This window comes from Rhamphochromis longiceps, linkage group LG19, assembly GCF_057381845.1.
Source record: "Rhamphochromis longiceps isolate RC_006_pf linkage group LG19, R_longiceps_female_GT1.1, whole genome shotgun sequence".
NCBI lineage: Eukaryota > Metazoa > Chordata > Actinopteri > Cichliformes > Cichlidae > Rhamphochromis > Rhamphochromis longiceps.
In genome coordinates, this window is record NC_140575.1 from 12,637,614 (window position 1) to 12,655,016 (window position 17,403).

The 17,403-nt window shown below is 43.5% G+C and overlaps 1 protein-coding gene across 3 annotated transcripts; it reads left to right on the plus strand.

Annotated features, from left to right (window-relative positions):
* The first annotated feature begins 989 nt into the window (after nucleotides 1-989).
* LOC146646345 (CD109 antigen-like) lies at nucleotides 990-16,667 on the plus strand. Of its 3 annotated transcripts, XM_085391990.1 has the most exons (32): nucleotides 990-1,090; nucleotides 1,223-1,377; nucleotides 1,462-1,490; nucleotides 1,588-1,821; nucleotides 1,923-2,045; nucleotides 2,135-2,174; nucleotides 2,949-3,030; nucleotides 3,122-3,212; nucleotides 3,326-3,449; nucleotides 3,529-3,638; nucleotides 3,715-3,906; nucleotides 4,148-4,249; nucleotides 4,330-4,392; nucleotides 6,307-6,477; nucleotides 6,571-6,723; nucleotides 7,365-7,431; nucleotides 7,516-7,600; nucleotides 10,912-11,029; nucleotides 11,166-11,279; nucleotides 11,476-11,694; nucleotides 11,823-11,964; nucleotides 12,402-12,578; nucleotides 12,727-12,808; nucleotides 12,911-13,142; nucleotides 13,249-13,420; nucleotides 13,533-13,723; nucleotides 13,879-14,028; nucleotides 14,115-14,180; nucleotides 14,623-14,759; nucleotides 15,217-15,373; nucleotides 15,587-15,689; nucleotides 15,761-16,666. In XM_085391990.1, the coding sequence occupies exons 1-32, from the start codon at nucleotides 1,011-1,013 to the stop codon at nucleotides 15,946-15,948; spliced, it is 4,149 nt and encodes a 1,382-aa protein (XP_085248116.1). In that variant the 5' UTR covers nucleotides 990-1,010; the 3' UTR covers nucleotides 15,949-16,666. The 3 variants fall into 3 exon arrangements, with proteins under 3 accessions (XP_085248116.1, XP_085248115.1, XP_085248113.1); XM_085391989.1 differs by having other exon boundaries at nucleotides 6,307-6,723; nucleotides 7,519-7,600; nucleotides 15,761-16,667; XM_085391987.1 differs by having other exon boundaries at nucleotides 6,307-6,723.
* The last annotated feature ends 736 nt before the right edge of the window (nucleotides 16,668-17,403 follow it).

A 17,403-nucleotide genomic window follows, 5' to 3' on the forward strand; every position in this document is an offset into this window, starting at 1 on the left:
GTTTACTAACCCCACTGTTAGGATTGAAAAGAACAGACACGAAAATCCATTTATGGGCTTTTGGCTCAACATTCTCATCTCTTCTGTTTTGAACTGGGAGGAGCTCATGTTTGAAATTGGCTTAATCTTGGCTTTACTGCCACCTGCTGGTGAATATAAGGTTATGCATGCTTCTGTTTGCCTGCATCATGCTGCTATTCCTTAGTAAAAAAATTTTAATTGCCACTTAGTGGCTACAGCACGGTCAGTGTTGCACCCATCATGTCAACTCATAATCACCGCGATGCTATTTTTACCTCGTTTTCTTTGTCCAACCTGTATTTATGTCTATAAACTTCTAAACAAGCAATTATAAAGACAAAACTCAATGTTTGAAAGCGCCTGAGATCAGCGGAGAGGGAGGGTTTCAGACAACTGTCGGATCAGTCTCATCACTTCCTCCAGAGACGCAACACCCACTGCCAGCCTGTCGTCCTTTGTTGTCACGAGATAATTAAAATGTCAAGCCTGTTTATTACATAGCTGAATTGTGCTAATATGGTTTTGTATTCAATTAGTAGGCCACAGAGTCCTGTAATGTAGCAAAATATTTCCTAAAACAACAGAGATTTGATTGGTGGTCTCCGTTTTCAAATAATATGGTCGTTTTGTGTCTAATACACATGCAGTTTTCTGTTCCTTGTGACATTTAAGATGATCTCTCCTAGTTATGGATACAATAACACCTCGGTGTGTCTCTCCGGGCTTTGGAAGTGGATTGGAATTGTCTCCACGGACAAATGATGCTGGTCTCTCCCCAGGCAAAGGTGTCGAGTGTGTGCACACCCTCCTGCTATGCTTTGTGTGCTGCGTGTGATATGCTTCCTAATCTTCCTATGCGTGTGAGAGGAGCCCCCTGGGGCCCTGGCAGGAGGACAGGAGGAGGAGCTTGGTCACTCAGGTACAGGTAAAGTGACGCGTTTGCTGTCAGTTTGGAGTCAGAAGCAAACATTCGAAGCGTGACTGTGAACATGAACGCGATCTGGACCCTAGCTGTTTGTTTCAAAGTTGTGAGTTTTGCCGTTTCTGGTCGGACGCAGAATTCATCCAGGTAAGTGGTGGAATTTGGTATGAAGGGAGTCGCATTCGTTTCCTGAACGAGAACGCCTGCATTCGTGAATGAATTGATGGCGCACAACCACCTCCGTTCGTCAGTAACGCACCTTTCTTTCCTCTGTGCCAGTGCTACGTTGTATCTGGTCTCAGGTCCAGAGGTGGTGCACGCTGGCACGCCGACTCCTCTGGCCGTCACCGTGTTCGGAGACTTCCCGGGCACGGTGACAGCTGAATTGGGACGTGGAAGCACCAAAGTATCGCTGACCGAAGACTTCCAAGAAGGTGATGTGCAGTCACAAGCCGATTCAAGCTTGAATTAGTTTCTTTTAACTTTCGGGAGGGTTAAAAGGTCATTCTGTTTTAAAGGTTTGACGAGTGTCCTCACGCTTCCTCCTGTAAGTATAGTTTTTATTTCTTCTCACGGCAGTAGAGGGGGGAAAAAAAGTCTTTCTGACTGGGATCACAGTGTTAACACTTATGTCATCGCTCCAGATTCCTGACTCCTTAACCCAGAATTCCCTCTTAAACCTGACGGTGCGGGGCTACAAAGGAAACACTGTCATTTTCACCAACACCACCACCCTAACCTTCAGTCCCAGGAATGTGTCCACCTTTATCCAAACTGACAGATCCCGCTACCATCCAGGGGACGCAGTCAAAGTCAGAGCCGTGTGTGTTCAGCTGGATAACCATCCATACAAGGACAGAGTGGATCTCTCTGTACGGGTGCGTCTCTATTGTCTGTGTGAAAGAACAAAGCCACAGGAACTCTGTTCTTTTTTCATTGCTCACTGGGACCTTGACTGATATTCCTTTCTTACATGCAGGATCCCAGTGGGAATATCGTTGACAGGTGGGAGTCCACGCCCAATCTGGGAAACGTGTTGCGAGAATTCCCTTTGTCCCAGACGGCTGCTCTTGGACGCTGGGTGATCGCAGCTACTGTGAATGTAGGGTTGTTGTTGTTTTCCCCTCTGCACGCTGTGATGGACTAAGAAGGAATATCTTCTCATCCGAGCTTCCCTCTTCTTACATGCAGGGTGTGGCTGACGAGAAGCAGTTTGTTGTGGAGCTTCATGGTAACGTGCATATCGATTTATTCCAAAATAACGGTGATGGTTTATGTTCGATCGGTCAGTTTGAGGATAGACGGCACTGGTTGACCTGAACAACATCAGTGGTTCAGAGTGAATCATTCTGACAACAGCTGGATGGATTCCTATTACATTTAATGCCTAGGATTTATCCAAATCCTTTTGCGATGCCTTGACTTTCCCTCTAAAACGGGAATGTCAAACTCATTTTGCATTGTGAGCCACAAACAGCCCCTGAAGTGGGTCGGACCAGTGAAACTCCCCTTTCTGTCGGTGTAAAGAAGTTTGACTGCACATTTGATCCCTGAAATATTTTGATATAGGAAAAAAAGACATGCAGTTTCAACTACATGCTGCTGTAGTAAATGAAGGAAATCTGTCAGCCTGATTCTTTGGGCTTAAATTGATTCCCTCTTTCATATTTTCCATCCTGTCGGGTCAACTGTAGTCTTCGACGGGCCGATTCTGGCCCCCAGGCTTTATATTTGACACCCCTGCTGTAGAATCGCCACGTACTTCAGCTCTACATTTTCTAAATGACTTAAAGTCACAGTTCCCAAATGGCAACGTCTGTTCCCTTTGGCGATCTTCCTGTCACGCCACTCGCTGACATTTTTGTTTTGATGGATCTTCTAATCTTCTTGTTGAGTCTCAGGTCAGCTTGTAATTTTCCCAGCGTCCACTTCTGCAGTGCTTTGTTCTTGGTATCGAAACTAGGATTAAACTGAGATCTACCAAAATGACCATCCTGTCTCACAGAGCGCCCACACTTTGACGTTCTGATCAAGACGCCGTCACACATCCTTGCTGGAGATGACGTCTCAGGATCAGTGAGAGCACTGTGAGCTCATCTGGATCATTTCAGCCAATAACATATTTTCATACATATAAGTGAAGCAAGTGAAGCAGCATTAATGTGTTTTTCCATTTAGGTACCCTGGTGGACGACCCTTAGGTGGAACATTAGTTGTTTCTCTGGAGTCTGCTATGAGCAACACGACCTCTGCTATGCAAACTAAAGAGGTGAAGCTCTCCATGTCCCCTTTTCTTCAGTTTTTCATATCTTTAATCATAAACTGAAACAGCAATAGAAACTATAAGAGACACTATCTGTCATTTTTAACCTTCGCTTTCAGTTCTACGGATCAACACAGTTTTTCTTCAGCAATGATCAACTCCAGGCTCTGCATACTTCATCAGTTAGCAGTGACGGTCGTCCCACTGTGCACGTTACTGTCTCTGTTAACGACAGCACCACAGGTATGACGCATTTTAATAAACCAGCGTTGCTGCAAGTATAACTTTAACTTCACCAAACAACATAATGTTCTTTGTTAAGGGTTTAAAGTGAACAAAACCGTGAAAGTCCACCTGATGCAGAATGTATTCCAGCTCACATTCCACGATTTTCCACCCACGCTAAAGCCGTCGTTACACTTCTCTACAAACGTGAGTTATTATTATTATCATAACTCACATGTCAGAGCCTTTTGGACACAGTATTAGTGCCTCCTCTGTTTCACAGCTCAGGATCTCAAGATACGACAGGAAGCCGCTCAGCTCAGTGGATCTAAAGCACTCTGCTGTGGTTCAAATCAATCAGATAACGTCTGTGAAAAACGCAGAACCCACAGCTCTGATACTTCCTGTGTCTGAGGACGGGGACGTCCGCATCAGGTTTAAATTACAGGCTCAAGTTGTGACGCTCTTTATTCAGGTCAGTAATGTAATTCTCCAACACGCAAAGGTGGACTTGCAGAACAATCACAGTTCTGTACTTTTGTTGCTTGTAAGAGTTTCAGTAGCGTAAAAGATGACATTAAATTTAAGAGAAATGACTGAAATTAAAAACACGACCTCTGATGTGTTATGTTTTCAGAAGAACAAAGAAAGATGGAGAACATCAGTTCATAAGTGCACATTTTCTTTATCTTACTGCTATAAATACTGATTTTTAGGCCAGATTTCAGTCCAGTGAGGAGACTCTGAAGATTTCCAACAACTTCTCCTCTCCGAGCGACTCGTATGTTCAGATCGCCCCCGGCAACACATCTGCACAGGTATTATATACAAAGTTAATATTTTTAATATATCACAGCTGCATGTATCCAAAATGTAACTATATTTATTTAATTTCCAGATTGGCTTGCCTCTGCAGATAAATGTAGAGAGCACCTTTAACCTGACCAAGCTTCACTTTGTGGTATGTTTGGTTAAATACACAGTGTGTGCATTTGATTTTCTGCATCTTTTCTGCATTAAGGACAAAATGCAACATATTGTAAAGTAAAATTAATCTTATGAATTGCAAGAAAATCTTACAGTGGCCAGCACATAAGTGTCTAAGCTTCTAACTGTAAATCATTTCTGTGGCTTTGTTGTGTTACACACAATTACTCATTAATGCAGAGTACTATGTGTGTGTTTAAACACTGTTACCGGAAGTTGTGCACCTGTCCGTGACACTTCTTCAACCCATCAATGATTTAGTAATGTATGTACAGTGGGGCAAAAAAGTATTTAGTCAGCCACCGATTGTGCAAGTTCCCCCACTTAAAATGATGACAGAGGTCAGTAATTTGCACCAGAGGTACACTTCAACTGTGAGAGACAGAATGTGGAAAAAAAATCCATGAATTCACATGGTAGGATTTGTAAAGAATTTATTCGTAAATCAGGGTGGAAAATAAGTATTTGGTCACCTCAAACAAGGAAAATCTCTGGCTCTCACAGACCTGTAACGTCTTCTGTAAGAAGCTTTTCTGTCCCCCACTCGTTACCTGTATGAATGGCACCTGTTTGAACTCATCATCTGTATAAAAGACACCTGTCCACAGCCTCAAACAGTCAGACTCCAAACTCCGCCATGGCCAAGACCAAAGAGCTTTCGAAGGACACCAGGAAAAGTATTGTAGACCTGCACCAGACTGGGAAGAGTGAATCTACAATAGGCAAGCAGCTTGGTGTGAAAAAATCAACTGTGGGAGCAATCATCAGAAAATGGAAGACATACAAGACCACTGATAATCTCCCTCGATCTGGGGCTGCACGCAAGATCTCATCCCGTGGGGTCAAAATGATCATGAGAACGGTGAGCAAAGATCCCAGAACCACACGGGGGGACCTGGTGAATGACCTGCAGAGAGCTGGGACCAAAGTAACAAAGGTCACCATCAGTAACACACTACAACGGCAGGGAATCAAATCCCGCAGTGCCAGACGTGTTCCGCTGCTGAAGCCAGTGCATGTCCAGGCCCGTCTGAAGTTTGCCAGAGAGCACATGGATGATACAGCAGAGGATTGGGAGAATGTCATGTGGTCAGATGAAACCAAAGTAGAACTTTTTGGTATAAACTCAACTCGTCGTGTTTGGAGGAAGAAGAATACTGAGTTGCATCCCAAGAACACCATACCTACTGTGAAGCATGGGGGTGGAAACATCATGCTATGGGGCTGTTTTTCTGCCACGGGGACAGGACGACTGATCCGTGTTAAGGACAGAATGAATGGGGCCATGTATCGTGAGATTTTGAGCCAAAACCTCCTTCCATCAGTGAGAACTTTGAAGATGAAATGAGGCTGGGTCTTCCAACATGACAATGATCCAAAACACACCGCCCGGGCAACAAAGGAGTGGCTCCGTAAGAAGCATTTGAAAGTCCTGGAGTGGCCTAGCCAGTCTCCAGACCTCAACCCCATAGAAAATCTGTGGCGGGAGTTGAAAGTCCGTGTTGCTCGGCGACAGCCCCAAAACATCACTGCTCTCGAGAAGATCTGCATGGAGGAATGGGCCAAAATACCAGCTACTGTGTGTGCAAACCTGGTAAAGACCTATAGAAAACGTTTGACCTCTGTTATTGCCAACAAAGGTTATGTTACAAAGTATTGAGTTGTATTTTTGTTATTGACCAAATACTTATTTTCCACCCTGATTTACCAATAAATTCTTTACAAATCCTACCATGTGGATTCATGGATTTTTTTTTTTCACATTCTGTCTCTCACAGTTGACGTGTACCTCTGGTGCAAATTACTGACCTCTGTCATCATTTTAGGTGGGGGAACTTGCACAATCGGTGGCTGACTAAATACTTTTTTGCCCCACTGTATTTTGTAGGTGAGCTCTAAAGGCCAGGTGGTAGCTGCTGGGACCCAAAACTCCTCGTCCTTCTCTGTGACCCCAGCGCTGTCCTGGGCCCCTGCGGCCTGTGTCACCGTTTACTGCATCCTGTCTGACGGCGAGATCATCAGCGACGCAGCACAAATATCCATCAGTCGAGACAGCTATGTACAGGATCTCGTTTTATTATATTGCTCTAATGAATTCCCAACAGTAATCCTCTTCATCCTGTGCCGTACTCTGTGTGCGTGCTCCCCTCAGGTGTCATTAAAGTGGAGCAGTGAAAGCGCCCAGCCAGGTGAGCAGGTATCGCTGACTGTGACCGGTCTTGAATCCAGGTCTCAGCTGGCAGTCACGGTAATGGGGACACACGATGACGCCCTGCAGCCCGATCTGAACTTTAAAGAGGAAGGGGTATGACCGCAGTAACCATGCTTCCTTCTGTATAAATGCTGATTATGTCTGCAGACAAAAGCTTAAAATTCATCTGTGAAACATGAGCTCCTGCGAACCTTCATCAGAAAGTCACCTGTTTTAGATACCGCACGATTTCCTTCATATTGTTCTCCCAGTCACCTCAGTCCCCCGGCACACTGTTCCCAGTTAGATACTGCACGGAAATTGAAAAAGTGATCACTAAACCGGCTCGTCCAGATATAACATATCTGTCCGCTTTGTTAGGAGGTGACTCCTGTTTCTAAGAGCTGGTAACCTCAGTGCTCTGGATTCAGGACCTGAGGCTTAAGGATCGCTGCAATAGAGGAAACCAAGTGTCACCTTTTCTCACCTCCAAAGCTCTGACAGTCTGTAGAGAGTGTGTGTGTGAGAGAGAGTGTAGGTGTGAGTGTGTGTGAGAGTGTAGGTGTGAGTGTGTGTGTGTGGTAGAATAGATCATTTAAAAACTGCGATCGCCTCAGATTCCTATAAAGACGCTTAGACTTTACGTCACACCTGACTTCTAACTCATGTGGTGATCTGACAACAATCCATTTAAAAACTTTCTCGCCCAAACAGATTCACTCTTACCCATTTTTCCTCTTCCTGTCCCACCACAGGACTGTGATCTTCAGATCCTGACCAATACGAAATTATACAGGAAAAACCAGCCTGGACCTAAAAATGGTAAAACGGCTGTTTTTTTTGTAGTTACGATACTGACTTGACTTTGCATCTTCAGTGCTATAAATACAATCTCATGGCTTTCAGAAGGACATGCCCCAGAGGTGCACAAGGACTGGCACCACTGGATGGATGGTGCTGAAGCTTTGCTGTGGTTGAACACTAACGTTAGGTAAGGGCTGAGAGGGGAAGGTGATTCATCTGATCCACTACAGGGAGTGCAGAATTATTAGGCAAATGAGTATTTTGTCCACATCATCCTCTTCATGCATGTTGTCTTACTCCAAGCTGTATAGGCTCGAAAGCCTACTACCAATTAAGCATATTAGGTGATGTGCATCTCTGTAATGAGAAGGGGTGTGGTCTAATGACATCAACACCCTATATCAGGTGTGCAGAATTATTAGGCAACGTCCTTTCCTTTGGCAAAATGGGTTAAAAGAAGGACTTGACAGGCTCAGAAAAGTCAAAAATAGTGAGATATCTTGCAGAGGGATGCAGCAGTCTCAAAATTGCAAAGCTTCTGAAGCGTGATCATCGAACAATCAAGCGTTTCATTCAAAATAGTCAACAAGAAGCGTGTGGAAAAACCAAAATAACTGCCCATGAACTGAGAAAAGTCAAGCGTGCAGCTGCCAAGATGCCACTTGCCACCAGTTTGGCCATATTTCAGAGCTGCAACATCACTGGAGTGCCCAAAAGCACAAGGTGTGCAATACTCAGAGGCATGGCCAAGGTAAGAAAGGCTGAAAGACGACCACCACTGAACAAGACACACAAGCTGAAACGTCAAGACTGGGCCAAGAAATATCTCAAGACTGGTTTTTCTAAGGTTTTATGGACTGATGAAATGAGAGTGAGTCTTGATGGGCCAGATGGATGGGCCCGTGGCTGGATTGGTAAAGGGCAGAGAGCTCCAGTCCGACTCAGACGCCAGCAAGGTGGAGGTGGAGTACTGGTTTGAGCTGGTATCATCAAAGATGAGCTTGTGGGGCCTTTTCGGGTTGAGGATGGAGTCAAGCTCAACTCCCAGTCCTACTGCCAGTTTCTGGAAGACACCTTCTTCAAGCAGTGGTACAGGAAGAAGTCTGCATCCTTCAAGAAAAACATGATTTTCATGCAGGACAATGCTCCATCACACGCGTCCAAGTACTCCACAGCGTGGCTGGCAAGAAAGGGTATAAAAGAAGAAAAACTAATGACATGGCCTCCTTGTTCATCTGATCTGAACCCCATTGAGAACCTGTGGTCCATCATCAAATGTGAGATTTACAAGGAGGGAAAACAGTACACCTCTCTGAACAGTGTCTGGGAGGCTGTGGTTGCTGCTGCACGCAATGTTGATGGTGAACAGATCAAAACACTGACAGAATCCATGGATGGCAGGCTTTTGAGTGTCCTTGCAAAGAAAGGTGGCTATATTGGTCGCTGATTTGTTTTTGTTTTGTTTTTGAATGTCAGAAATGTATATTTGTGAACAGAGGTGTGGACTCGAGTCACATGACTTGGACTCGAGTCAGACTCGAGTCATTAATTTTATGACTTTAGACTTGACTTGAAAAAATGTTCTAAGACTTGTGACTTGACTTGGACTTTTACACCAATGACTTGGGACTTGAATTGGACTTGAACCGGTTTACTTGAAAAGACTTGATATTTTACCCCAAATACAAAATTTAACATGCATATTATATAGAGATTGAAAATGTGACGTCATTCACGGGTAGAACCGCAAAGGATTCTGGGAACTCGTGGCAAGCGGTACTAGCGCACGCAGGCTTTCAATTAAAATCAGTTATACAGCGATAAAAAGAAACACAAGAAGCCATTGTATTATTAACTGCAATAGCCGGTCGCATGACAGCCATGGGAAGCCGACGGGTAAAGAGATCGGTTGTTATCGGATTACCTCGTTGAAGAGAAATTGTTCGAGCCATGTTTCCGAAGTAACAAAGAGGCGACGGGTGGCCTGGATTGCAGCCATTCAAAGGTCAAATATAACGTCCCAGAACCCTCCAGCTCACATGTTAGTCTGCTCCAAGCATTTACACAAAGGTCAGTGTTTTTTAGTAGTTAATACGTCATTTTCATAACATAACTGGTGATATAGGTTACAAGCAAGTCTGGCGCTGAACAGGAATTGTCGCGCTATGCTCCTTTATTTATTGTGCATAAATAGTGAATTGTCCTGACACAATATTGCGTTTCGCTTCTGTTATTATGGTACATTGACAAAAACATATACTTTTATTCACAGGATAAAACAGGTTTTTTGTATCACTAATTGCCCAGTACGATTACAGCATACAATATTATTGTCACTGCTACATTTCTGTAACGCGTACCAGAAATTATTTCCACTACTAATTAATTACCGTTGAGCTCAAAGGTCCTATTAATAAACGGTTAACGAATGTGTATTTATGACGACGATTTGTGAGACTGGTAAACTTATGATACGTACGATGGTCTTTACTTTCTACACGGTGCATTTCAAGGTCCTGTACCCATCCGTCGGTAAACTGTACCTGGGCTTGTTGCAGTGACCTGAAGTTACTAAACTTCATGAGTGTATGCACTCACTCCAAGAACCGTATGATTATAAATATGCATATAAATATGCTACGATGAGATAGCTGACTTCATCTAACTAGCAAATGTTGTCCAGGCTACGTTGGTGATACAGTTTTTTTAATGTGTATGATATTTTTGTCATGCGATTTTAAAGCCGGTCCTACAACCGCATCCAAGAATAACATGCAGCTTATCTCAGAACTGTCGGTGAAAACTATTCTTGGAGCTAGGTTTAATTGAGCTGCATTTTAAAGAGGTGCAATTTCACAATTTGTGTATATTTTCTAAGTTAACTATTTTGTCATGTGTTGAGAAAAACACAGATTTTAAAATTACATGGTCTAATATTTACATTTAGCATAACTGCAACATTATTTTTTCGTTGTTTTTTTTTTTTAAAGACTCGAAAGGACTTGAAATTCAAAGTTTCAGACTTGTGACTTGACTCGGACTTTTACATCAGTGACTTGAGACTCGACTCTGACTTGCCTGACATTACTTGAGACTTGACTTGAGACTTGAGGATAAAGACTTGAGACTTACTTGAGACTTGCAAAACAATGACTTGGTCCCACCTCTGTTTGTGAATGTGGAGATGTTATATTGGTTTCACTGGTAAAAATAAATAATTGAAATGGGTATATATTTGTTTTTTGTTAAGTTGCCTAATAATTATGCACAGTAATAGTCACCTGCATACACAGATATCCCCCTAAAATAGCTAAAACTAAAAACAAACTAAAAACTACCTCCAAAAACATTCAACTTTGATATTAATGATTTTATTTGGGTTCATTGAGAACATGGTTGTTGTTCAATAATAAAATTATTCCTCAAAAATACAACTTGCCTAATAATTCTGCACTCCCTGTAGTTCACTGAATATTGCTGCTTTTTCCTTTCTCTCAGCAATCGGACTTGGACAAGTGAGAAAATACTCGTTCCAGATGGCATTACTGCTATGGGAGCTTTAGCAGTGGTGATGTCGGAGAACCTGGGCTTGGTCTTCACTCCTGTGCTGCAAAAGGTAACAAAACACTCTTCACATTTCTGGTATTCGTGCTTCCTTCTTTTACGAACGAGGAGTTTTACGAACTGAGATGCTGAGGAGTTATCTTCCCCGACCTTCTTAATAACTCTCGCTTATGTTGTTTCATCGACAGCTGACTGTCTCCAAAGATTTTTCCTTGTCTCTGGGCGCCCCATCACTCCTCATCAGAGGAGAGGAGATTGTGTTGGAAGTGAAGATCATCAACCATTTGGAGCAGGAGATGGATGTATGTAGGACGCACTTTGTGGTACATTGTAGCTGAATAAGGCTGAGTTTGGTAAATAATCTGACATCTATTGACAGAGATCCGAGTCTCTCCCTGTTGCATGAATTATTGCTCACTTCCATCATTTCTGGCACGGCATATTTTCCCTGTTTTTAAAGATTGCGCTTTGCTGTCATACGTTTCTCTGCATATGTAGGTCATCGTGCTGCTAGCACAGAGCAAGTCCTTTGAGTTTGTTCTGACACACCGAAAAGATGCATCTGTTATCAATGCTCAGAAAGTCACCGTGGAGAGTCACGGCTCTGCTTCAGCTCTGTTCCCTGTGAGGCCTTTGGCTCTGGGTGAGGTGGAGATATCTGTGGATGCTGTGTCTGCAGAGGCCTCAGACAGTCTTGTTTGGAGAGTGATGGTGAAGGTATGATAAAGCAGGGAGATGTCTGAGCATAGGACGGTGCCTGCAACACGATGTCGCTACAAGATGTGCTTTTGAACTTATGCGGCACAGTTATTCCTATCATAACACTGAAATGCTTGTTCCTGAAGCCCGAGGGAGTTGAACAGTACTTCTCTCAGACGCTGTTCCTGGAGATGGAACCGGAGAAACGGAACAAATCCACAGCCCTCTCCTTCTCCTTCCCCCCAAATGTGGTGCCCGGCAGTCAGAGGGCCCGTGTGGTACTGGCTGGTAAGTCTGCCGTTTGTCCTCTTACTGTTCGTGCATGCAGTTTGTTTACTTTGAGTCATTTAGGCATGTATCATAGCAGAAAAGCAAGCGTCGGGATTTTCCTCAGCTATAGATTTCAGGTTCAGCTTGTCTTGATAGTCAGCTGCAGGATAAACGTTTCATCTTGCAGAACTGCGGCTTCCTGCTCAGTGAGGCTGTTTTTTTTTCCATCCTTCTGTAACGTGTCATTTAAGCCACTTCCCCGACTTTCAAGGTGCCCATTTAAAAAAAATACTCTTTATATTCCATTCAAAAGTTACCTTATTTGAACACTCGTCTGGTGAAAGAGACACTTTCTGTTCCCATTCCGGTCTCACCTTCCAGCTCAAATTGCTCAAAAACAAACATGTTGTTCATGCGTTAAATCTTTCCATCCTCTGTCCTGCTGCTTCTCGCAGGCGATATCCTGGCTTTGTCCATCAACAACTTGGGTTCACTGGTTCAGCTGCCGCTTGGATGTGGGGAACAGAACATGATCCACTTTGCTCCAAGTGTATATGTTATCCAGTACCTGGACACTTCAAACCAGGATGACCAAGAGCTCAGGAGAAAGGCTCTAGCTTACATGATGGAAGGTTAGATGGACCTCGGTCACTCATAAAGATCACTGACCTGGAGAACTAGTTATCACAATATATAAGAACGTCTTCTGAGTGTTAAATTGAAGGTTCTCTGAGCCCATTAAGGGGTTTGTCACAAGCATTTTTGCTTTTTTGCTGTAAGGTTATCAGAAACAGTTGTCCTACCAGAGAGAAGACGGTTCCTTCAGTGCTTTTGGAAACAGCGACACCTCTGGCAGCACATGGTAAGGTCACCCGTGTGGTCCATTTTCATAAATGTTTTCTCTAAAATCGCAAATTTTCTGATGCTCCTTCTTCTCTCTCCTCTCTTCTTTCTCTGGATCCAGGCTGACGGCCTTTGTGCTGCGCTGCTTCCTCCAGGCTCAGCCCTACGTGATGATAGACCAGAGCATCCTGGACAGGGCTGTGTCTTGGCTCTTAAAACGCCAGGGCCCCCAAGGAGAGTTCAGTGAGGTGGGCAGACTGATCCACACCGAGATGCAGGGAGGGCTGGATAAGGGCCCGGTGGCGCTGACGGCTTATGTCCTGATTGCACTTATGCAGGATGAAATCTACACAGTGAGTTAGGGCAGAAATCTATTTTTAAGCTTTCTAGAAGCTGATACTTAAATGGACAGGATGTCTGCGAATGCTAATAATACTGTATTGGTTTCTCTGTATGAAGGAGATACACGAAGCCAGTGTGTCTCTGGCCAGAAAGTACCTGGAGGACAAAGTGTCCAGTGAAGTGATTAGTAACTACAGCCTGTGTCTGACGGCTTACGCTTTAGCTTTGGTCAACAGTCCCGTCTCTTTCACCGCACTGACTCAACTCGGCAAGAGAGCGGACTACATCGGTGACTCAGCCTTTTTTTCTATCTGAAGCTTTTATAAAAACAGCAACATCCCATCCTTTACTTACCGACTTATACAGTGGCTGTGTCAGTTAGCCTGTGGTTATTCTCTTAGATGGAGTGATGATGTGGAGTTCGTCTGCAGGCCCGAGGTCACGTAACCAGAAGCTGCCCTCAGCACAGATCGAGATGGCCTCGTATGTGCTGCTAGCTCACATCAACCGTGGCTCACTCTTTGATGGCATTACACAAATGAAGTGGTTAAGCACACAGAGAAACCATCTAGGAGGCTACGGAACAACACAGGTGAGACAAACCTCTTTTCCTCTTACTGATTCTCACCTGTGTACAGATATACAGCATATTTCAGCTCCGCCATGGATTCTCACAAATATTCCCACATTCTGCCCCTAAAGTCGATATTTATCCACGATGGCTGCATCTTCTGTTCCCTTCCTCAGGACACAGTAGTAGCTCTCCAGGCTCTGGCTTCCTACGCAGCGTTCAGCGGTGCCAATGCCATCAACCTCATGGTCAGTGTGTCTTCTCCAGAATCTTCATCACTGTTTCGAATCAACGCCACCAACTATCGAACATATCAAAGTCAAGAGGTGCATCCGTTACCTGGCGTTAGATGGTTGATATGTACAGTAACTGAAATTTATTTAATCTCCAATTTTCATTTCATGTTTCTCAGATTCCTGCTGAAAACAATCTGCATCTAAAAATATCCATGGAAGGCAGAGGCTTTGCCACATTTCAGGTGCAGTTGTACGGCTTCTCTGTTTCTGTGTACCGCTGTGGTTCCATTTCAGGAATTATTTGTAAGGTACAGATTTGATGAGAAACTGGAACTCGCCCTTACACATCAGGAATGTTTCCTCCATCGTGTTGAGCTCGACAGACGGTTTAACCACCAGCGCGCGAGCAGCATAAACTGCAGCAGCAGCTGTGCGCGATAGCTTCTCTTAGCACAACGTTGTGCATCATAAATGAAAATGCTGCATCATAATGGATCCCAAGCAATTAACGTCAGACAGCATCTGTCTGCACTGCAGATAAAATCGCTGAGAGGAGAACTGAGGTGAAAGGTTAATCTCTCCGTTGTGCTGTTAGTTTTTGTATGAGACGTGTGTTTTCTTTTAACTGTATACTTCAGCTTTTAATCGATAATCAAACATTTGTAACTGTTTCCATGACTACAGCTGAACGTCTTTTACCACTTGGAGAGGGAAACTTTTGCAGAGAACCACCAGCAAGCTGCAGACGAAGCTTTCTCATTACGCATCGATGCTGCTGATGGCAGCGACCACAATCACATGATGTTGTCTGTATGCACAAGGTGAGCGGTTCACACATGGACAGTGCGTTTCTATGTACTGTATTTATTTTTATTTGGTTAACCCAGCCTGAAAGGATGGATTAGAAATGAGTAGATCAGAGGGACAGATCGGATTTTGCTCTTCTGAGTTAAAGTCAGAAAGGCACAGCTGAGATGGTTTGGACACGTGCAGAGGAGGGATGGTGGACGATGGAAGACCTCACAGAATATTCATGAATGTGGTGAAGGAGACCATGCAGAGGGTTAGTGTGACGGGGGAGGATGCTGGGACAGGGGGAGATGGAGGAAGATGATTTATCCAAGGAGCTTGAAAACAAAATCAAGTTTCTTGAAGATGTTTTGAGGTGAAACATCCATTACTATGAGCTGGATGACTGAGAACCTACGCAGACAAAAAGATTTATCATCATTTGGTTACTATGCATGTTAAACACTCTGAAAATTTTGTCCTCTCCAGATTAAAGGACAGTCAGCTGATACCTCACACAGGTATGGTTATATTGGATGTAGGCCTGCTCAGCGGGTTCACACTCTCTCCTGAGGCTGCTGTCCAATCAGCTGTTATCAGGAAGGTGGAGACGGCACCCGAGAAAGTCATCCTGTACCTGGATTCAGTAAGTGTTTGAAGCAGCCTAACGGCAATCAGCGTGAAGCTTTAAAACCCGCTCTATGCGTATTATTTGGGTGTGATATTAACCCCTTTTCATTTGCCCTGCAATGCTTCACCAGCACTGGTTTCCTACATTAAATGAAAATGCATGTTGATAAAATAGCAGGAATCCGATTACATCACGTGCGTAGTGACATTATTCTGGTGTCATTTGCAGCTCAACAAGTCAGAGGTTTGTATCAACCTTCCCCTCGTCAGAAACTACAAAGTGGCCCGCGTGCACGACGCTGTGGCACGCGTTTACGACTACTATGAGCCAAGTGAGTACGACTGTGAATAGTGTCGTTTTTAAAAAAATATTTAATGTGAATGATCGTATTTTTAATTTCAGCGAGAAACGCGATGAGCATGTACAATTCGCGAGGTCTGCCCGGCATGGACTCCTGCTTCTTCTGTGGTGCAAACTGTGATCTCTGCAGGCCTGGAATCACCATCACCATGTCCGCTCAGTCGATGGCTGCCTACAGCTTCAGCTGCCTGTTTCTCGGACTCACTGTTTTTCTTGTTTTCGTCGGTTAGATGGACTTGGACTCACACATTCATATGTACTGGATATATATGTGTCTTTTACACAAAACTCATTTTGGCCTCGTTCTATCCAGTGGACTGTTCCTTTGTTTAGTGCTCTCTGCTGTTAACAGTGTCTTCTTTTTTGTAAAGATGTGAATATGAAATGACTGGTAGTGGAAACGTGTTAAATTTCTTTTTATCTAACACATACTATCTAAAACAGATGCATTTCCATTTAAAGCTTCTTTAAAGCTACTATGATTCCATAAGTTGAGAAAAATGAACCATTAAATGAAGGAGCGCTGTAGCCGATAGTAGCAAACAGAAAAATTAAGGTGACGTTTTCCCTCATTTGCACACATGCCCTGTTGTGTCTCTGTTGGCAGGAAATGCAGATGTACTGAGCTGCCCAGAGTCATATAAATGCTAAAAAGGATTATTGTACAGCTCTGCAGACTTCCAGCAAATGTCTGACTTGTAGCTTTAATGTTTTTAATCCCTGTTGGTATTCAGTTGAATAACCTGCTGGATTGAAGCAGCACTCACCTCACGGAGTTTGCAGGTACACTGAAAAAGGGGAAGTAACCAGGTTTGACGTTACTGATGGAATCATTAAAATAATTGTTACTGTATCTCAGAACAAATGCATGTTTAAGTTTGCACCACATAAACTCTCTAATAAACTTTCTGCTCATCTGTTTTATAGTGGCAATAATTCACACCACTTTAACACTTACTGGATTGCATAAAATCTGAAGCTGAACATGACCTTTGACCTCACACTTGGTGACTTGTTCTTTCTTTTAATAAGCTATCGTTGTTTTTTGCATTTTAATGGAAATGCACGTCTGGTTTTTATGTAAAATATTTTTTGAAAGGCTCATTGGCAAAGTGGTTTCCCTCCAGGGACAATGAAGCTTTTCGGTTCATAAGTAAAAGCAGACATGGAAAGCAGAACATTAGATGTCCCACAAAAAGGAAACTGACTCACATCTGGACCTTCAGCTGTTGGTTGTGCAGCCTGTGAGAACATCTCATAAATTCTTTCCTTGCCTTAATTACTCCCAAGCTAAAGGTAAAGCTCCTGTCGTTCCATTTTTGTGCAGTACATTACATATCCTTAGTGTCTGCACGCTCTTGTGCTTATCCCACCGGCTCCTCCCCCTAATGCTCACATATGTTGCTGTTTTTAGTCATCATATAATCCAAAATTACTGAAGTGTGGCAGCACACCAGGAGCTTTCAGCAGTTTAACCTAAACTTACGTAAACCTCACCAGTTACCATCACGTTAACCTGAAAGCTGTTCCATAAAAAGCTCCAAAGCTGCAGTTGTGAATGTCAAACACTAGATGGCAGTCTTGGTATCATAATAAAGATGGTCTCAAAGTTCAGGCTGGAGCCATAAAAGCTACATTTGTCTTGTTTCTTTAACATTTAATATTGCCAATAAAGTCAGCAGTTC

Bases quoted from the DNA above. Each gene is read 5' to 3' on its own strand.
- LOC146646345 (XM_085391987.1), top strand. From the start codon at position 1,011: ATGAACGCGATCTGGACCCTAGCTGTTTGTTTCAAAGTTGTGAGTTTT. The intron at 2,046-2,134 runs GTAGGGTTGTTG...TCTTACATGCAG, and splicing joins TGATCGCAGCTACTGTGAAT to GGTGTGGCTGACGAGAAGCA. The intron at 4,393-6,306 runs GTATGTTTGGTT...TGTATTTTGTAG, and splicing joins TGACCAAGCTTCACTTTGTG to GTGAGCTCTAAAGGCCAGGT.